This window comes from Henckelia pumila, chromosome 2 (assembly GCF_033568475.1).
Source record: "Henckelia pumila isolate YLH828 chromosome 2, ASM3356847v2, whole genome shotgun sequence".
In the NCBI taxonomy this organism is placed as follows: domain Eukaryota; kingdom Viridiplantae; phylum Streptophyta; class Magnoliopsida; order Lamiales; family Gesneriaceae; genus Henckelia; species Henckelia pumila.
Window position 1 is genome coordinate 149,600,439 of NC_133121.1, and position 22,102 is coordinate 149,622,540.

Here is a 22,102-nt window from a genome sequence, read left to right on the forward strand (position 1 = left end):
TGTAATTTCTTGTTTTGTATATATATATATCATGTTTTGATATATTAATTGATATGCATGTTTTGTCTCTTTTACTGGGAATGTTATTCTCACCGGATTATCCAGCTGTTTCTTTGTTTTGGTATGTGTACTTGGCAACATGTGGGGCAGGATCAAGTCAGAAGAGGCTTGGTTAGCTTCGGGATCAAGGGATAGAAGTGAGACTCGGTTTAGAAGTCGAATCAGCATGTAAATCTAGTTTATATTTGAAGCATGTTTAGAATTCGAACTTCTTATGCTTTGTATTCGGATTGTAATAGCTAGAACCGATACATGTTCTATCCTTTTGAGCAGTTGTTTCAACTCTAAAACTTCATGTATTATTTGGAGAGATTGTTATTTTAATGCATGACTATGTTTTGATTGGATTTGTATTGGAGAATGGATTTTTGGAGAGCAGCCCAGAATGTTTGGATCAGAGTGTTGCTCGCTCGAGCGAGTGGTCATTCTCGCTCGAGCGAGTGCTTTTCAGGGTGCCGGGCAAAACCTTGCTCGCTCGAGCGGGCTTGTCTTGCCGCTCGAGCGAGGCACTGTTCACAGGAATAAATATTTTTTTTATCATTGCTTTTAGTCTTGAATCTTGTATGCTTAATTAATTGTTAAGATCCGAGGTCTCACATAAAGTACCTTTCTCCACCATGAGTTTTAGTCTTGAGGTCCTCATAAATCTGAATGAACATACTCAAAGGTCCTTGTAGTGGTGTGCTTCCCAGCTTTAAACTTAACTCTTCTTGCTTTGCCAAGTATGCAAGATTCACAAGTTTCCAGTTCCTGTAGCTTATCATTACACAGCAGCCCTTATTTAGATAACTCTTGCTGACCTTTCTCACTTACATTAGCCGAGTCTAAGATTCCAAAGATTAGACTTATTTAATCAGCTTTCAATGTTGGAAGTTCCTCCTAACAGTGTGCTTCCAGTAAGAATGTATAGTGAGTTTCTTCTGATGGCTTTCAGCACTACCAATGACCCTTTTCATAGATCCATTTTCATATTTGAATGAATATCCATTTGATTCCAGTGTGACTAAGGAAATTAGATTGCATTTAAGTTTTGAAACACTTTTGTCACGCCTCGCTCCCGGGTTCGGGTGACATCGGCGTTTCTTTCAAATAAAATTCGAAAACAACCAGCCTCTTAGTATAAAATTTAACTAAAACCAGTCTATTTCATTAATAAATTCCACAATAAATATTTTGTACAACTCAAAATTCCCAAATAAAGAATAAACTTTGCGGAAACGTCTTACAACTTAAAAATCAGTATAATAACTATAAAATCTAAAAAAAAGACTATCTTCATCACCATTTCCAAAGCATATCTTGTTCTTGGTTCTCTAACTCATCTTCTGTATCATCTGGGTGGAAAATTAAGGGGTGAACATTTTGGGAAACACTTAGCAAGTGGGGGCCGCTCGAGACATGTAACAAATATATGCATAACCATAGAAACACAACACATCATGAACATAAACATAAACATAACTTAATACTTGGGCCATCATGGCCGAAACATCATCATGAAACATAGACTTTCGACAGATATACATAAGCACTTAAATTCATCTCATTTCCATAATTTACTGTCTCCTATATGTTAATCCTCTAAGGAGCGAGGCCATGTCCAATATGTTAATTCTCTATAGAGTGAGGCCGTACAACGGTTCCATCCCACCGTATAAGGGTCATATCATTATCATATTCATTCGAATCATAACAGTGCTCGACAACATGCATGACACAACATGACACGATCAAAAAACACATGCTCGAACGAATTTCAAAAACAAATACCATGACTCATCAATGAATATTTTTAAAACAACATCAAGGAATATACATACAAAAGCCCACTTACAGTATATGTTCGCGTGAGAATTAAATACTTGAATTGGTGAAGCTTTGGTTCGAGAATTCAAAAGAAAAACTCAAAAATTCAGACTTGAGTTTCTCGAATAAAATAGGCAGATTGTTAGGACTTTTCCTTGAGCACTATTCTTCCCAATTCCTAGGCCAATTTCTCGAAAGGTTGAAGGCAAAGGCTGAAAAAATTTCAAAATCCACTTTGCTGCTCTATTCCACGTGAGAAATGGAGAGAAAGTGATAAAATCTTTGACTTTAATTGCTAGAAGGTTTCGAACATGGAGAGAAAAATAAAAATATTTTTGCATGATTTTTCATAAGTTTTGCTCCTCTATTTATAGGCACCAAAAAGAAATTTAAGATTGATTAAGATACTGATAATCAAAGTTTGAATGGAAATTATATCTCTCGAGATTTTACTCCATTTATATCTTGATTACTTATCTTATTTTTGTAAACTAAATATCCCACAAAATTAATAAATAAATGGATGAAAAGATTCTCACCAAATCTTAGAAAATTAAGATTTTTATATCTTTTAGTCTTTCAAAAATACGGGTTTTCACATACCTTACATGTTGTAGTAATCTGTCATTCCCATCATGCATCCTCAATATGATGTTGCTGATTTCTTTTACTCTACATGACTTGTTATTGCCTAACACAACCAATCCCAAATCAGATTCTTGTAGAGTCTCAAACCATGACCTTGAGGTACACATGTGGAATGTACATCCAGAATCCATAATCCATTCATTCAACATTTCTTGATCTGTCACATTCAATACTTCAGCAGACTCATAACCATCTGATGCAACAGATGCTTCAACATCATCCCTTGGTTTGTTCTAGCCATTGTTCACTTGCCCCTTGTTCTTTGTGTCAAGGCAATCATGTTTAAAATGACCTTGTGGCATATAAAACATCCGAATTTGATACGACTCTTTGATCGTGATCGATTTCTAGGGCCTTTGCATTGTCTTTTTTCAAGTCGAACCATGGTGTTAAACTCTTTGTAACGCCCCAGATTCGACTAATGTTCCCACTGTATCAAGACGGGTCTTTCCAGCGTGCTTATGTCATCACTCACACGCATCCTATAATTGCCCCAAGTCAAGCACGCTTAACTTCGGAGTTCTTATGTGATGAGCTCCCGAAAAGAAAATGCATGATAACTGCATTTTGTGTGCATATTTTGGTGTCATTTTTTTTATTTATTTTGCATACATTCATATTGTTTTATAAGTTGTATTTATGATTTATTGCATTTGTGTGCATTTGGTAGTCTAGTTTTTATTTCATTATATGTTGTGTTGTGTTGCATTATTGTAATCGTTTAGTTTGCTTGCATAGAGTTCTTGTCGTGTTTGTTGTGTCTTGTTGGTTTTATAATTGTTTGCATGTTTGTTAAGTAGGATGATGAATGAAAGTCGATGATGATGTGAAGTTTTGAATTTTGTGAAAATTTTTTTACCTTGACTTGACATGAGAAACCTTAGGTTGAACCGTGAATTTTTTTTAAGCACTTATGTTAGACGAGTAAATTGTAGCGAAAAATTTTATGAAATTTCTGTCTGTTTGACCATTGCACGATAATAATGTTCTGTGGATCTTAAATGTGTTTTGTGAATTTTGATGAGTCTCTAACATGATCAATATGATTTTGGGCGCACTTAATTTTGAAAAATAATAATAATAATGTACTAAATTATTATTATTATTGTTATTATTTTAAATTTGCTGAAAATAAAACTAGAGCTTTATACGAAACATAACTGGTAGTTATACAATGGTTGTCTGCAGTTGAAATGAGGCTGTGAATGCGCAAAAATTTCCCTCAACAAAGAATTAATTCTTCACAAACAATCCGTCGAACAACTTGCGTCCTATGAATCTGTACGGTATCAATTACTCACTCTTCGACCTTGGCTTCATCGATCCCGCTTTGATCGAATCCATTTCAACCCCTCATCAGACCACCAGTGATGGGGAAAACCAGCAAAAGGAAGGAGAATTTTTAATTGGGAAAAACAAGATTACCCTTTCTCTGCACCGGCACGATGGCACTTCGCCGCTGCCACTTGGGATGGATTGGAGCCCTCCTCCCCGTTTGTGGGTTAGATTCTCCCTGGGTTTTTTTTTTTTCTGGAAAAAATCGAAAATTTATTTTATCCATTTGTGATTCCGTGCTCAGACCTGAGGAGTTTGGAGTTTGGTTTAATTTCACGATTGTTTGTGGACTTCTGTTGTCTTATTGCGATGTAGTTTTGATTGCATGGGCTATTGAGAAATCCAGGCAACTCTAGTAACTTATGGTTTTAGAACATTAAAGTGTAAATTTTGAAACGATTCCATTTGACTTAATATCTTCCTGTTATTGACTTAATAACTAATTTCCTGTGTGACCACTGATAACCACAACTGTCATTTGACTTAATATATTCCTGATATACGTTGTTGTGAAGTTTTAAGATGTGTTTGTTTATGCTTGTGTAACTTTGTAGATTATTTCGTGCACTTTTCCATTGCAGGATGGGCCAAATACAGTCTGGCCGCTTGATTTTCACACTGGCTGGAGTTATTGTGTTACTGTTCCTTCTTGGACTGTCTTATCTGAACCAGGAGGTTCAGAGCCTGTTGTGGTATTGACTTTGTTAATTTTTTCCACATTCCTTTTTTCTGGCTTTTTTTTTATTGCCTGAAACTAATCCATTAGGTATGATTCCATGTTTTAGAGGATGTATATATATAGTTCTAAAAGGTGCTTAAATAAAGATATTCTCTCTAGTTTCAGTTCGGGTTTCTCTTGCATTTTTCTCATAATCTTAGGCTTTTACTTCCCCAGTCATGCAACCTCCACTCCATAAACCTCAAAAATAAAAATATAATTTAATTAATTAAAGATTAAAAATAAAAAAAACCCAAAACAATGGAAAATGGTACAACCAACCAAAACAAGTAGTAGCACAGAAACTAGTGTGATGCAATTGTATGTTGCTTGAATCAGGATATGTTTCGGGCAGAATAATTTATTTGTGTAAGGTGGATGGGATGTTAGTGACTTTAAGATAGATCATATTGCAGAATGAATCCCTCGGACGGGCTGAAATTATGAGAAAAAATCTTTGAAATATAAGAAGAAGATCATGCATGTACTACGGCTTAAAATTTGAGATCCATTGTTTTAACATCCTTTTGTGACAGTTTTACAGGGTTCAAGTAGGTTTGCAGTCACCGGAAGGGGTTACCACCACACGAGGAGTGCAAAGAAGATTCAGGGATTTCTTGAAGCTTGGCTCTGCTGTAATTTAGCATCTTCTATAAGACTATTTACTATCTCCTATCATATCTGGATATGGAATTCTTTTATGATTTGCTATCTTCTATAATATTGATAGTAGTGGTGGGTGAAGTTTTTGTTTCTGTGATTTGTCAATTAAAATGCTTCATACTATAACACTAGTCATGTTTCTATTTTGCAGCTCAAAAGGTCTTTTCACAATAAAAAATTGCCCACGGCTCCTTCAAAGAGGCTCTTGAAAATTAAAGGCAGGGAAATTTTGGAGGAAGTTAGTACATTCTTCTTTTTTAACCCTTTCTTCGCTCGTATACTGTTATAGTTTATCTCTTGCTTGCCAAAGTTTTAGAGTATTGCTTGCCGTTTCATAGAGGAATGCTCTTATTGCCGTTTTACATATCCAAACAAACTTGCAAGTGCGTAAAACTCTCGAATGCATGTGCTAGTCTAGTTATTATTGTATGTACAAATAAATTTTTACTTCCTTGATTGTTTTCTATGTATACATTGTAAATTTGTTACATCAAGCTATGTACCTTTGTTTTTGGAAGTGTTCTTCACTGAGTTCTAAGAAAATGATTATCTAGCCCTTTGAGGAGCTACTGGGGGCCCATAATGAGAGATATCCTTTCATTAGTTAAAAATGCCGTTGGACAAAAATTTGACATCAAGTTTCATAGATGTAGGAACTTCATTTATCTCAATTTTCCTCCCTGTAAAGTTCAGTTTCATTATTGTAGTAGTGAGAAATGAACTCATAAATTTATAATGCATCAGAGTGTTCAACCTATTTATGTTGAGTCTGTAAGGTGCAAGATTTCGTATTTTGATCTAAAGGATCCGAGATTATGAACAGGAATACAGAAGCGAAACTGCTTGATATCTGTTTGTCTTTCATTTAGCATCTTAAATCATTGACCTTCTTGGGTGGGTATTTGAGAAATAATATCATGTAATTTCTATCAGAGAACTTTGGCATGTGGACATTTTTTCCTTGATTCCTTAATCTTATGGTCATCTTATGCCAAACTTTTGCATCCAATCATCGTGGAAAGAAGTTGGGATGATTTGATTATCTATTGTGGTGTTGTCATTTTCTTTGGGGTGATAGCTCCCACAGCACAAATACTTGGTTGTGGGTTTTTTGTGGTGTTACTCATCTCACAGTGTGGTTGTAAACGATTTATTATTGTTCAATTGAAACTCGTGGTTTATAATGCGGCCTAAATTTGTTGGCTGTGAGTTCAATTAGGAATAATGATATTGTGATAAGGGAAATCTAAAAGCACGAGTCATAGATATTTACCAAGACATCTATTCTATCCATTCTATATTATTAAAGTTGAGGCATGAATAGTAACCACTTTTGGTATCTATCATACCAGTTTTTTTCCTTCAAAATAGCCTTAACTCGTAACTACCATTATTTTTAAAAATAAAACAAAGAGTAATAAATTAGTTATTAAAAAACATAAAATTAAATAGAAATTACTCTAATCTTATTATATTTCATATATAAATTCATTATGTACAAATTAAGCTATATTTTAGATAAAAATTGAGTTTATGTGCTCTCATCGTGTGCATATGTTGACTAGTTGTGCTAATTTTATTTGCTATTCTATATTATTAAGGTTGAGGCATGAATAGTAACCACTTTTGGTATGTCTATCATACCAGTTTTTTTCCTCCAAAATAGCCTTAACTCATAACTATCATTATTTTTAAAAATAAAACAAAGAGTAATAAATTAGTGATTAAAAAAACATAACATTAAATAGAAATTACTCTAATCTTATTATATTTCATATATAAATTTATTATGTGCAAATTAAGCTATATTTTAGATAAAAATTGAGTTTATGTGCTCTCATCGTGTGCATATGTTTACTAGTTGTGCTAATTTTATTTGCTAACAAGGCAAGTATATGTTTTCTTCATAAGATCTTGTAACTGGATTTAACTGTTTGTATACCCATTACTGTTTCTACGTTAATGATGCCTCATATTGTTTTTATAATGGAAAAGGAATCTGTACTTATTAATGTCAATATTTTTTATACAATACCATCATTAAGCTAGCAAGATTCACAGCGTAGGTGCTCTTTGGAGGAATGGATGACAAAGGTACTCTCTGATATTGATATCTCAAGAAGCGCTCCTTCAGCATGCTTTCTTGAGTTAGAAGCGGCTGCAAGGTCAGGTATGCATCTGCCTTGCCAGATAATAGGATGTCTCATTGTTCAAATGACATACATATTTATTCTTTTGGTGAACTTGCATGCTGCTAAACGTAAAATTCACATCTGCAAGCTCATTTTCCTCAAACTTGCTTTTCAGCGTTCAGTGAGTCAAGTCATCAGGTGCTGGACATGAAGTCGAGTTGCATTATTGGCACTTCATCAGATCCATCAGATGCTTCAGTGATTGCAGTCAACTCACAACTGACATCAAATTTTGGTGATGATTCTATTAATGAGACACCTGAGGCTCTGTCGCCCAGGTATGTGAAGGCTAACTAATTTGGTTTCAACTAGGAATATCCAATTTCTAATTATGATTTGTCCAGACTGACAGAAACAACTGTAAATGAATCCTTGTGGTCACGCGAAGGTAATCAGAGAATTAATAATGCCGTAGCAATGGATGAGATTTGTCTAGGTGATTCACCAAGTGATGTTTCAAGTTTGTGGGATATCCACCGGCAGTGTAGTTCTTCATCTCAAATTTCTGGAAGCTCTGAACCAACAGAATTCAGGAACACACTTTCCATATCAGGTTCACAATTGTCACACGATACGCTGGTAATTCTTCCAGCAGAAGAGCAGCAGAAGATGAACAAACTTCTAGTTGCCATGCAACAGCGGTTAGTCACATCAAAAACAGATATGGAAGATCTCATAGCTAGATTAAATCAAGAAATTGCTGTAAGACAGTATCTAATTACAAAGGTAAGTTTCCAATCCTCATCCACTTTTTTCTGTTTTCTTAAAACAAGTACTGCTTCAAAGCTCACATGCCTGTTTTACGTTTTTGTTGCATATTACGTTGCATGGAAGAAATATGATTTAATTTAGTATCCTTCAAATTTCTATTGGAACTACTTGAATGAGTAACAACCTCTAACAAACCTTTGCTAATTTACTAAAGCAGAGAGGGAAATGAAGGCATACTTGTCAGCCACCACCACCCTAGACCTGAACCATTAGGTGGAACACCCTAGACCTGAACCATTAGTTCGCAAATGTAAATCATTTTATGTTTTCAGTTGTGAATTTACATAATTTATAGAACTCAATTTCCAATATATGAAATAAAAATTCAGGATCAGGCAAGCACAGAACACTGTCGATATCAGATTGGTGTTCCATTATATGTTTTATTATATTGTAGGCCAAAGATTTGGAAATTGAACTTGAGTCTACAAAGAAGAGTGGGAAAGAAAATCTGGAGAAGGCTATAATTGATGAAAGGGAAAGATTTACTCAAGCTCAGTGGGATATGGAGGACATCAGTAGAAAATGCTTGGAGATGGAGTTGAGGTTGAAAGCTGAACAGGTCTTAATTTTGTATTTCGTGGCCATTTCAATTCTCCTTGTTTTGCAACGTGAATAATAATAATGGGGAAATAAATGAAAATGAAGGATGAAAAAATTGTCGCTGAAGCAACAAAGTCTTCAATCGTTCAAGAGAATGAAGAATTACGGAAAGAGTTGGATTCTGCAAGAGAGCAACTAAAGAACTTGAAGAAAAGTCAAGAAGATTCAGACTTGAAATCAAAGTCAGATGTTAAACTTCTTGTAAAAGAGGTTAAGACTCTTCGGAGTTCTCAATCGGAACTGAGGCAGGAGCTTGACAGAATGGTAAAAGAAAAAACAGAATTGGAGGTAATGACTGCTCTTAAATCAACTACACTCGACCATTTATCAAGTTTCATTAAATTCTAACGCATAATGTGTATTGCAGACAAAAGACAGACATTGAGAAAATTTCAAGTTTCATTCTATTCATAGAATCAAGCTCAATGTTCATTTTTTAATTTCGTCTATGGCTACTAGAGCACAGTATATATGAATCCTACATTAGCAGTTAAATGGTTTTTTTCTGCATATTTTTGCGCTTTCAAATTGCACAACACAAGTTAATATTAAATTCTGTGCTCATGCTCTTCACTCTAGAGGAGACTACAAATGGAAAAGCAGAAAACTGAACACACTAAAGCTGCCGATGCAAATTTGCTACATGAGTGCGAAATTCTTCGCGGTCGGCTTGAAGAATGCAGTGTTCATTTTCTCATCGAGGAAGAAAACAAACTAAAGATGGATACTTCATATCCCTCTGATGCTGTCGATATATTGACTACTTCGGACAATCGCATCGGTCTTCTTCTTGCAGAGGTATTTTCACGACAAACTGTAATCTATCAACCTGCATATAGAAAAAAAAAATTTAAATTACCACTAAACAAATACAGAGGAAAGTGTTTTTGGTTGAAAAGATCATCCGACTATATATGAGTCCAGAGAGTTCACATTTTTTTTAATAACGGCGTAAAGTTATCTGGCTTGCATATTTATTTGAGACGTGATTGACTCCATATATGTACCCAAAAATTTCAATAATGGGAGCGCTGACTTAAGCTAACCCCTGCAGGATCCACCGTGAATTACCACTTTGTTCTCATGATTAATATATTTCAATCTTTGTTCTTAATTCTGTTTGCGTGTGTAGTGTTGCCAATGTTGTCATTTTGACTTTTCTCCACGAGATGACCTGAATTCATAGTAGTTTATGCTGGTAATTGTCATCTCTCTGTGACAATGTGCAACAGGCACAGCTTCTTGCTCAAGAAGTTGAATCGTCATCCGTAACAAGTCGCGAAGGTGGAAGTTCAAGTGACCTTGAGCTGAGGAAGATGCTATGTAGTGTTTTTATGGACAATGCCATTTTAAGGAAACGGGTCAATTCTATAGTCCGGTGCACACTCGGTACAAACAATAATATGTCTGAAGCAGGACAAGAAGAGCCCCCTTCACGTAAAGCTATTCTCGGCAAATTCTTGGAGAAGTAATGTAACAAATAGCAATTTCTTTGAATAATTTGTATCACTTTATGTATGTAACTTCATGTGCCACCTAGTAATTCCAGAAGCAACAACGATTTCGAAAATATATGCCCTAGTCATAACCAAAGTCTCTTTTTTATATAGAAATAGATAATTATTGATTACTAAATCAAGAGAAACGAGGACAAAACCGACAAAATCGTAAATTCATGGCCAAACTGTTGGGAGGACAAAATTCATAACCAAAGTGTCACTTTTATATAATTTTTCAACCTGAATTTACTTTTTGATTACAAATCTTGCTACAATTAAAGCCATCTCAATCAATATACAAGCATAGCCAATGGTCGACCTTTGTATCTGAAAATGATGAGAAAAAGGCTGAAGTATCCAACCATTTCAGCTATGCAACAGAACTATCATCAACTAATCTACAAGAACAACACTCCATTTCCTTCCACTCAACCAACTAAACTCCAAGCTCCTTGATACGAACTGGACCCTTACTCGCTTTCAAAGCGACTTCATGGATCACATCCTGGATTCCGACGAATGCAACGAGGAACTCAGCTGCGTCGGTCTGGCATAAAACCTTCTTAACCAGTAACTCCACTGCTTTTAGCCTGTTAATACGCACATTGCATGCATTAACAAAGATAACAAAGTTCTAAGCATTTGATCAAATAAAAGAATGCAACATGGACCTGAGGCTTTGTGCCTTGGCTACGACTCGATAAATTTTCTTGAACTCAGACTTGACACAAGCCAAATCTGTCCTACTTCCCTTGACTGGGCCGAATGGGAGGTGAAGGACACAAGTGGCTTGAATCTCAGCCATTTCCTCGTCGATCACTGCCTCCTCGATGCGTATCTCATTGATCAGCTGTGACAGGGCGCGTTCTACTCCAACAGGGTTGGATAAGGAGTTGATCAATGACCGTACCAGCTCCAGGACGGTGGACGGCCGCCAGTCGCCGAGCCATGAGACCGCGGCCAGTTCGAGGGCAGGAGACCACTTGGGCATGATAAATTGAGCCATATCTGATAGTTTAGTTGGGCTCATAGCCGTAATGTAATGTGCCTGAAATCGGGTGAGCTGTTCATCAATCAGTTTCTGAATAGTCCATCTTGATTTAAGCTGTTTCTTTAGCCTCGCTGCTCCAGTCCTCTGCTCTTGCCTCCATGCTCCTCCTCCATATTTTTCCAAAGAACACAACTCCTCGTCTGAAACAATACCAAATTTTCAAGAAAATCCAAGATTATTTCGAAGGCAATGATTTGAAAGAATTGCTATAAAATGCTCCTCGGTAATCTATCCTATATTGTTGTTCAATCTTCCCAGAAATTTACCAATCAATCCACAAATTCGTTAGAATGCCAATATCCTCCGACATGTTGGCAAGAAACAGTAACCTTCCGGATAAAAAAAACCAAAATCCATATAAAAGAGTGGGGGAAAAAAAAGTTTTAAAATGTTTACGTGATTTCTTGGATTCTTTCTTGTGTATTGTCATGCAGGAGACTTGCTTGGCGATGGAGTCGATATCTCTCAGCGATTTCCCTTTGTTTAAGCCACTTTGTTCTTCTTCTTCTTCTTCTGCATCTTGCTTTTGAAAATATCTCCTGCATAATAATCGTTTTCAGATTAAGGAAAAACATATCTGCACAAGATTTGCAGAAGCAGGGGTTTATCATGAGAAGGATTTATGAATATTTACAGAAGGGGTTGAGACGCAGCTCTCTTCATTTCTTGATCTTTTGCTTTCCTACCCTTTTGCGCTGTGTGAAAAAAAAAGAGGGAATTGTAGTAGAATTTGCACTATGAATTAATATTTCTCCACATTGTTATCAATTAAATACATGGTATCTATACAACTCAAGAGAAAGTATGGTTAAGCTGATTGTTGAGATGGTCTGTCTATAACCGTATACAGGTGGACTCGATCACATTTAATAATAATTTTTTATATAAAAATAATAATATTTTTCATGATGGGTCGAATTGAAAATGCATCTCATAAAATTCAATTGTGAGACGGTTTCATAATAGATTTGTGTTATTTATTTTATTGATTTATATATTTGTAATATTTTAAATTTATCAAGATATCGAATTCAACAAAATCTGGATCCTAATGAATTATAATTAGAAGTGATATCTAACAAACATTTTGGGAGGAGATAAGGGTAAGAAGTAAAATAAATAGTTAATTATCGTTGACAAATTTAAATTTGGACCTTAATGACCAATTTAAAGTTTTTTTATTTTACGAAGTATTCCTTGAAAGCAAAATGAGAGTTCAGCTCTTGAAAAAAACTTGACAAAAAATGGCCAAAAAAAAAAAACATTAGTAATAATTGGCATATCAATTCAAGAAATCCCACGAATGTCTTAAAAAAGACTCAACAAATGTACAACACGAGCAAAATCATGAAAAGTTTAATCAACAGGCAAACATTGGGCAATACCAACCTCAAACCTCCCACCAATTTAATTTACCATTCCTCCATTTCACTGACATTCAATTCTGTTCTGTAAAAAGAGAACAAGTAACCAAAAAGATAACAATCATCTCTACAAGCAGCAGCTTAATCGACTCTATTTCACACTTTCGATCTCTTGTTTAGGCTCATTCTCGTCTGAGACGAATTCCAAGCTGTCTTCAGCACTCGAATCTACAACTGTAGTGCTCTTGAACATTTCATCATTTTCAAGAGCTGCAAACTTTTCCTTTTCCCCTTTCAGCAGTTCAACCACCTCAAGCATCGTTGGTCTCTTCACGGGTCGACTTTGGGCACATATCAGTCCAACAAAAACGACCCTTTTTAATTCTTCCTCCACGTATTTCCCATCAAGCCTTGAATCTGCAATTTCACTGAACTTTCTTTCACACGCCAAAGGAAGAGCCCAATCTGTGATAGGTCTCTTCATGGTGGAATTCACCTTCTCTAGGGGTTTCTTGCCACTAGCAATCTCGAGCAGAAGAATGCCAAAGCTGTAAACATCACAGCTTTCCGACGCTTTTCCTAACATTGCATATTCAGGGGCTAGATAGCCAAGCGTACCCTTAACTCTGGTTGTTACATGTGTCAAACCATCAGGTATGAACTTTGCAAATCCAAAGTCCGCAACTTTTGCTTTGAAATCTCCATCTAGCAACACATTGCTAGCTTTAACGTCTCTGTGGATTATGTGTGGGTTTGTGCAGTGATGTAGATAGCTGGAACAGATTACATGTTAACTTAATTCTGGTGTAAATTTCCAAGAATAGATGATATATAGTAGTATTTCAGAACTTACGAAATGCCTTCAGCAGCCCCAACAACAATGGTCATTCTCCTATTCCAGTCAAGAAGGCATTCTGCAGAATGTTGCCCATGAAGATGGGAGAGTAAGCTGAGATTCGTCATGTAATCATAGACAATCAAGCGTTCTTGCCCTTCTGCACTATAGCCACGTAAACTCAGCAAATTCTTGTGCTGTACTCGAGCTAGAGTCTCAACCTCAACAGAAAACTCCATCTCTGCTTTGTTACTCCATGACTTTAACCTTTTCACAGCTATCTGTAAAAGTATGTATGAGTGAAACTAGTAGACTTTGAAAAGATCGTGGTACAGAAAAGGTTTAAACTCTCAAATAGGTGAACATCTTTTAGTGATTCCAATTTCCAGCGAAAACCTTAGCTAATAGCTATGGATCTGTTGGCCAAAAGTGTTTCTAATTTGTGAATTTGCAAGAAATAATGCTTTGGGAGATTATTCAGTTAGTGACTCATCCAATGGTTGAATGCGTGAATCAAAAGTATCGGCTAGAAGTTATGCTTTTGCATCTGAACGCAGGAAGTTAGTCTTTGGTTTTTCAATACCTCACTTTTTACAGTCATTAATCAAACTATATTTCCAGAAAAGGCATCCTAAGACAGTTCAAACAATAAAAACATAAAGATTTCTGAGTGTCCATTTCTATAACTCGAGATGACAAAGCGAGTTGAAGGGTTTCAGTCACGAATTAAAGCAACTACAACGAAAAGAAGGCAATAAGAGTCGACTAAATTCTTCATGTTACATCTTTTATGTTATTTATAACCAAGTTCAGGGTCATTTATGCACCAAGGGTATTTTATCATTTCAAATTTCCTGCCATACATGATATGCTATAATATCTTCTATGGATGCTCACCACGTGAACAATTCAATGATTGTGCGAAACATGTCTGTTTAAAGCACAACTGGCGAACATTTATGCAGTGCAGCATATGACGTAGCAGCACCACGTGCAAAAGAAGACGTATAGCGACATTATTAGAATAGGACAATCACATAACGAACGATAATTTAATTCACAACGCACAACCAACATTTTGTAAGCAAAGACGCCAAAAAAACCATTAGACATTAACTCGTAACAACATGAACTCTAATAATGTCGCTATACGAATAGGACAATCAAACAACGAACGGTCATTTTCTTCACAGCACACAACCAACATTTTGTTCGCAACGACACCAAAAAAGACATTAGACATTAACTCGTAACAACATGAACTCCATTTTAGTCTAATATGGACCACTCTACTAAACATAGAATTCCATCACGTGGTTATGATTTATTACACATTTCACTAATGAAATATCTCAAATCGACTAAAAAGCATACAATCAGTTTATATGGCAATGAGAAAAAAAGAAACAAATTGAATTGGATGAAAAGCACCGTATTCTCACCTGAGAACCATCCCTGAGCTGACCCCAATACACACTACCAAATCCACCTTCTCCAAGCTTGTTATCATAATTAAAATTATTAGTAGCCAACTGCAACTCTTTCAGAGCAAAAATCCTCCATGTCGACTCCTTTTTCCCTTGTTTTTTCCTGTCAAATTCAAAATTCCACTTCCAGAAATCGATACAGAAGTAGAGAACTTCAAGAAATAATGACAAATAAAGACTAGTTTCTATAAACTCTCAGTGACTCTAAAACTAAAAAAAGCTCTGCAAACCAATCAAACAGTACATCCTCAGATAACAAACGTGGATCAAAATCATTCCTAATGTAAATTCAAAACATCGAAACAAATGATTTTAAAGAAATTAAAACAACAAAAAGCAACAGAATGAGCAATTTACACAAAACGTTAAACTGAATCACATACAGATCTGAACCCTTTGCGCAACAAAACATCGAGCAAAAATCCATAATCCTCCCAGCAACCAACCCACTGCGCAGAATCGTCCCTTTCTGCAAATTTTCACTTGCACAACTAATTGCAGCGATCAAATCCCATAACTCAGACTAGCAAACCATAAACAAAATCCACAAAAAAAAACCCATCACTCGGAAACCATTTCCCTTCCTTTCCTGTCAAGCCACAAGCTACTGCTTCAAGTAGAAGCCGCAAGGTACCAAATCTTCATGTGCTGTGAGCTGGATTCTGGAAAGAAAATGGGAAACTTTTTTTGGGTTCCAAAAAATAGATCTTTGGGGCACGAATAAATGCTTGCTACACTTTTTAATGTAATAATTAATCGAACAAATGATTGTTGAATGAGTAAAGTTGTTGAAAGACGAAATCACAGAGATGAGAGATGGAAGACGATGGAAGACCAGACGAGTATTATATTACCTGTAGAAAAGAACAAAACTTTTTGGGTTAATTGCAATTCAGTCCTCTAATTTTCTTGTTAATCCGCATAAACCTTTTTGTTTAGATTGAAATTATTTACTCTTAAATATTCCTTATCCACATTGAAATTATTTACTATTAACTATTCCTTATCCACATTTAGCATTTTTTTATTTGAATTTATTGTTGGGACTTGGCTCCAATCCATCCTCAAAAGTACTACCAGCGGTAGCTAAGGAATCCACGAGCACTGCGTTATGATTTGATTTCGAATTTGATATGTCGTTTTGGTTATAAATATTAAATAGGAATCTCGGTCATATTGCTTTAATTTATTAAATATTGATGATTTTTTATATATATATTTATTTTTTTGTAATATGATTATGATTATATAATCACGAAGCATTTTCACTCAAAATATTGGTATTTTTTTTGAAAAAACACAAAAAAATTTTATGATAGTCTCATGAGTCAATTCTGTAAAATAAATCACAGAACTCATCCGACTCATGAAAAATTATTACTTTTATATAAAACTATTAATTTTAAATTCAAATATGAATCAAATCGTCTCAATATCAATCCGTGAAATCATCTAGCAAAAACCTTACGATCCTACAAGTTGAAAATTTGCAATATTATATTTAGTTATGACATGAAGACGTTTTGAAAATTTAAATAGATGAGGCGGGTGATTTCATTTGATTGCCATCGAACAAGGAGGGGTGGGGACACTGAAGGGGAAAAAAGACTATTTATTTTATTGAAAAATAAAATGAGATTGATTGTTGACATGTGAGGGGCACCAATGATCAAACAACAAATTATATCGTTTTAATAGTATTTAATAGTATTTTTAATAAACAGACTTGGCTCTAAATAAATATTTTCGGTTGAGTTTCTTTAAAATATCATCAAATTGGCTCTAAATATTATTCAAACCGCATGTGGGGCTCGTGTTTATTACCTGTTAAATCTCGAACAACTTTAATTTTTTTTAAAAAAAATTGTTTATTACCTGTTAAATCTCGAACAACTTTAATTTTTTTTAAAAAAAAATTTTGGAAAAAGAATTCAATTTTCAACTTCAGATCAAAGATAAAATAACTTGTAAGATTACATATACAAGTAATATACCTAATATAAAATATTATTTCTAATCAAATCGAGTCAAACTCTTAAAGTTTGGATTTGACTCGTTTATAATCGGACCAAGCTCGAATTTTATTTAACGAATATATTAATGATTCACAAACTTATTAGAGCTTTTATTGAGCCTAAATAAATTTAGTAAATATATATTATAAATTTAAATTTTAATTAAATTTATTAAAAACTACTTTTTATATTTAGAAAAAAAATTAAGTTTGTAATTTTATTTTAATACTAGATTTTTATATATTTATCATAATTAAAAGTGTAAAATTTATAAATTAAATATCAAAACTATTATTTTTTCATCTTATACTGACTCACGAACCACCTACTATCGAACATATTCACGAACTAATGAGTCGAATATCGTAAAGCTCGAACTTGGTTTTTTTATATAAACGAATCTCATTAAACGAGCCCAAACGAACTTTTATCAATCGAGATTCGAATGACTCATGAACAAGTTGGTTCATTTACATCCCAATTATATATATTACCATGCACCAATCAAATTATCTACCATGCGGTCAAAAAACTTATAAATCATCTGTTTAACATCAAAATCTCTAAGTCGAGATTTCGAGACTCAATATAGCAAAACTAACCCCATGGATATAATATACTTTCCCCTTTCGAACATTATTCTGTTGAACCTATAAATGACCAACCAAAATCGTGAATGATTTTTTGGGTAATCATGGACAATTGAATTATTGTTGGCAATAATGAATACTGATTATGAAGCAGCATTCGAATAAAGCCTTTCGCAGCTTGAATTGATTTGTTTGTGGAAGTAACATCCATTGTTTTATAAGAGTATATGGTAGTACCATACTTGATCGTGGTTCTTTGATGTAACTACCAGGCGTTTTTTTATCATGCTATCCGATCCTAACTTGTATCGCTATACATACATGATAAAAGCTACTGAATTATTTCCTGAATCGGGATCCCTTGTTCGGCCTGTCATTGTTCCTCCCATCCCATGCAGAAGACCAGAAGAAAAGAGACATCCAGAATAGAACTGCAACAAAGATCTGGACTGTATCCTTGAATCTGCTCAAACTCGCACCTATGCCTGAGACATCATCGGAGACCCCAAATTAGATTAATGCAACATGCTGTGGTGTGTACAGATTACAGAAGATGAAGTTGCTTGCATGTTTAAAGTCAGATGGATGAAGTAAAAGAGCGAATGTCTGTAAAATAATGTGGGTGTGTTTTTCGGTTCAGTAAGTATATATGCTGGCTACAACAGTAGAGTAATGGGAACTGAGTTATGAAAAGGCAGGCTGATCAAAAGGTAAAGTATACAGTGAGATGCGAAAGTTCATGTGCATAAGTTGTTATACAAGGATGATTCGGGTTAGATATGAATATAATCCGGAAAAAAGTCTAAATTTAACAAAATTTGAACAAAATATGCGAGACTTTGAAATTCAAACATGCAAAGTTGTCTCGTAAACTTGAGTTATTTATGGGTAAATCAAGTTTTGATTTTAAACAAGACACATGAAGAAAAGAAATTCATGCGGTCGGACCTCATTTAAGAGTAAGCATCTGACAATAATATCGATGATATAACGAACTTCATACACACAAGAAAAAAGGACCGCAATCGAAAATTTTATTTGCAATATGCATATAGATCAAAAGACACCAGAAATGATCAGATATTACATGTCAGTATAAGAAGTTATCCAGATAACCTAACAAACAATCTGGTGGTAGAGAGACGCAAAATTTTAGAAAATGAGTACTAGGATTCAATTAAATAGAAAACAAGTGAGCCCTAAAAATAGTAAAAATCCAGTATCTCTAATTTGATATGAAAACGAATTAGACACTGAGCGCGACCTGCAAGCAAATATAGATCATGTTTAGCAGGGATAAAGTGGCAGATCAACAACAATCATCATATCAATACAAAATTTAAAATTAATAGCACAAATGCCCATGCTATATCCTTGTGACATCGTATAGATTGCAGGGTGAATATACATCTCATACGTGCACCTTTCATCGATTTAACTAATCTCGGGGAAGAAATCATTTACGACTTTCAAGGAAATCAAAGCTTCAAAATCATAGAGCCAAACAAATAGTAAGAGCTATTTAACTTGTTTAAAAAGGTTTTCAAAGCTTCATCATCTGTTCTAAATTACTAAAACCTCGTTGAAGAGGAAAAAAATTAGAAAAATAATCTGAAAGCAAATCTGCAGAAACGCAAATGGACGAGGTACCATCAAAAAGCACCCAAAAAAATAGATTGTGAATGTTGTAAAAGCAAGTGAAACAGATGTGGCAGTTATAACTCGCAAGTCATGACTAAAATTCCTAATTCTGAGTCCTGACAAATTGATCCACTAATATGAAATGGGATTGAATTTTTATTCAACAAAGATGCATCTTGAAGCAAATACCCAGTGAAAACATGACACAGTCGTTCTGAATAAAAATATTTCGAAAGATCCGTTAATCACCACTTAATCATAATTTAAAACACTACCCACAATAATATATGAAAGAACATAGGAACGAGGACCATACATACATTACAAGTCCTACAGGCATATTCTTGGTACTTTAACCTCTCTACGGGGATTTGTCCTAATGTTTGCTCGAATTTTAGTCAGCTACCTTCGGTTGTTACTGGTTGAGTATTTTCTCAAATATAAAATTCTAAACATTAGGATCACACATAACAAAGAATCGTACAGAATTTTGGAAATTTTGGAAGGATTTTTGGCTATCTGACACTTCAAATGAAATTCTTTAAAAAAAATGTTGATTAGGAAAGGTTGTCGAATTTCGGGTCTAATTAGGTTTCAATATATTCACAGGCGCTTGAAGAGAATCAATTTTAACTAATAACCAGGATCCTCAGCAAAATTAAGCAATCATCATTCTCCCGCACTGACACCATAAATATCAAATTTTCGAAATTTAAAGACAAATTAACGAATGCGAAACTAAATCATAGCAAAGTTGATTAGTTGTTTATTGTGCAAGGACCGAAACAAGAGACGTGAATACCGCACATAAAGAAATTAAAGGCAAGACGGAAAAATGAAAAAGGAAGGAAGAAATTGAGCAAAAGGAGTACCTCTAGATGAGTGTGGAATATCGGTGGAAGGTGGTTCCGACTGCGGCGGCGGCGGCCCAGGACTCGTGGAGCGGCAGCGGGACGACCAAGAGTTGCGTTCCGATGCCAACAATGAATGGCGGAAGAAACTAGTAGACGATGGAAAAAGGTGCATTATTTTGGTGGGTGTGGAGAGGGGATCGGAACCTGGGCGGGGGTTTTGGTGGCGGTGGCGGTGGCTAATGGCGGTGGCCAAAGTCGAGGAACAAGACGCCATTTCAGTTTCTAGCTGTGTCCAGCCCGAACAAAAATGGGTTCAACTACTTTTCAATTTCATTTTCTTTTTCCAAATATTTCATGTTTCAGGGTTGGCCCGCGTGGCTCGTTTTGTCTCCTTAATTTCACGCCGTCTTGTATTGCTCCTCCTTCATTCCACGACATGCCGTTTATATTGTTTATATGTATATCATTATATATAAATATTATGTTCTATTTATATATAATATAAAATTATTTTTTAAAATTATTTAATTAAGTATGATTTTTTTTTTTTTTTTGCAATTGATATTTCCTCGGTCATGTTATGGCACTCACAAGCATTTCTGTCAAAACTATATATATATATATATATATATATATATATATATATATATAATATTCCGAACGTGTAACTTGTTGTTGCTACTTTTAGGTGTGCACCAGCCTTATATGGCGGCTCTTCTGAGAAAATATTGATAGGGAATAGGGGTGCAAACGAACCAAATCGAGCCGAATAATGGTAAAATTTTAAGGCTCGAATTCGGCTCAATAAGAGTATATTCGAATTCGAGCTCGATTCGAAACTCGACAATTTCAAATATTTTGGCTCGATCTTGGCTCGAAATGAAGTTTGAGTTCGAGTTCGGCTCGAAACATTCGAACCTACTCGTGAACTATTTCTCGAATATTATGGTTCGAAAAGGTTCGAAATGTATGTATTTATTATATAATTATATTATATTAATTAAATATTAAGGCTCATGAACTATTCGCGAATTATCGAACATAATAATTTTGGCTCGAGCTCGGCTCGAAAAAAATTTCGAACATGTTCGAATTCGTCTCGAGTTCGATAAGATCGAATACGAATCAAATATTTATCGAGCGGACTCGTAAATCTCACGAACCGGCTCGTTTCGTTTGCACCCCTAATAGGAAGAATCGAACTTATGATCACTAACCAAACGCAAGGACGGAGCTAGGATTTCCTAAGGTTCGAACAAAATTTACACATAACAAGTAGCACCTATTAATTGATGTTAAAATGTCGGAAACATGACGAAGAACAACGCTTAAACAATTCGCAATAAAAAAAATTTTGATAAAAAAATATAAACTCTACATTTGAAAAGATGCATAAATTCAATGCCGATTGCAAAAAGGACACAAAATTTTTAAACAATTGAATGATTAAGTGAGAATTGAAAAAAAAAAAAAAAAAAAAAAAAAAAAAAAAAAAACCACCTAAATTTTGGTGAAATTTTGGATTTTATAAACAATATGAAAGATGAAACTGTAAGGAATATGAATTGAAAGGATTGTTAATCAAAGTGTACAACGTTTGTGACTTGTGAGGAGAAAACTCCATAGGTGAATTTGTACAATTTGAACTTAAAATTTGGGTATAAAAGTTATTAAAATAAAACAACTATTGTTGTTTGGATCCAGACATCTAAGCATGTAACTATAATAGGTAAAAATTTTAAAATTTGGGTAAAAATTATATTTATATATATATATATATATATATTGATAAGAAAAAATCTTCATTTTGGTGATGATAGATGACGTGTATTAAAAGTATTTTACTCGAACAAGCTCAACCATACCATATGTAACGTTGAACAAAACCAAGACTAATATCATAACCGGTCATACAATATTTGATGTAAACAAGACTAAAATGATAAGGAATCTCTTATAAAATTAGTAAT

General features: G+C 34.7%; 3 protein-coding genes across 5 annotated transcripts; 1 reads left to right on the plus strand and 2 right to left on the minus strand.

The window, feature by feature from the left end:
• The first annotated feature begins 3,683 nt into the window (after positions 1–3,683).
• LOC140880857 (PX domain-containing protein EREX) lies at positions 3,684–10,371 on the plus strand. 3 transcript variants are annotated; one of them, XM_073285694.1, is made up of 11 exons: positions 3,684–4,015; positions 4,431–4,541; positions 5,104–5,202; positions 5,382–5,468; positions 7,292–7,400; positions 7,538–7,700; positions 7,767–8,148; positions 8,591–8,755; positions 8,842–9,084; positions 9,376–9,594; positions 10,029–10,371. In XM_073285694.1, the coding sequence occupies exons 1-11, from the start codon at positions 3,788–3,790 to the stop codon at positions 10,266–10,268; spliced, it is 2,046 nt and encodes a 681-aa protein (XP_073141795.1). In that variant the 5' UTR covers positions 3,684–3,787; the 3' UTR covers positions 10,269–10,371. The 3 variants fall into 3 exon arrangements, with proteins under 3 accessions (XP_073141795.1, XP_073141796.1, XP_073141797.1); XM_073285695.1 differs by having other exon boundaries at positions 7,292–7,395; positions 7,545–7,700; XM_073285696.1 differs by lacking the exons at positions 3,684–4,015; positions 4,431–4,541 and having other exon boundaries at positions 5,175–5,302.
• Positions 10,372–10,581: 210 nt separating this feature from the next.
• On the minus strand, positions 10,582–12,158 carry LOC140885250 (uncharacterized). The gene is made up of 4 exons (XM_073292196.1): positions 11,981–12,158; positions 11,743–11,885; positions 10,967–11,486; positions 10,582–10,885 (listed from the first exon to the last, which is right to left on the minus strand). The coding sequence occupies exons 1-4, from the start codon at positions 12,007–12,009 to the stop codon at positions 10,732–10,734; spliced, it is 846 nt and encodes a 281-aa protein (XP_073148297.1). The 5' UTR covers positions 12,010–12,158; the 3' UTR covers positions 10,582–10,731.
• A 641-nt stretch (positions 12,159–12,799) lies between these two features.
• On the minus strand, positions 12,800–15,844 carry LOC140882259 (PTI1-like tyrosine-protein kinase At3g15890). The gene is made up of 4 exons (XM_073288167.1): positions 15,416–15,844; positions 14,988–15,135; positions 13,564–13,826; positions 12,800–13,483 (listed from the first exon to the last, which is right to left on the minus strand). The coding sequence occupies exons 1-4, from the start codon at positions 15,457–15,459 to the stop codon at positions 12,862–12,864; spliced, it is 1,077 nt and encodes a 358-aa protein (XP_073144268.1). The 5' UTR covers positions 15,460–15,844; the 3' UTR covers positions 12,800–12,861.
• Between the last annotated feature and the right edge of the window lie 6,258 nt (positions 15,845–22,102).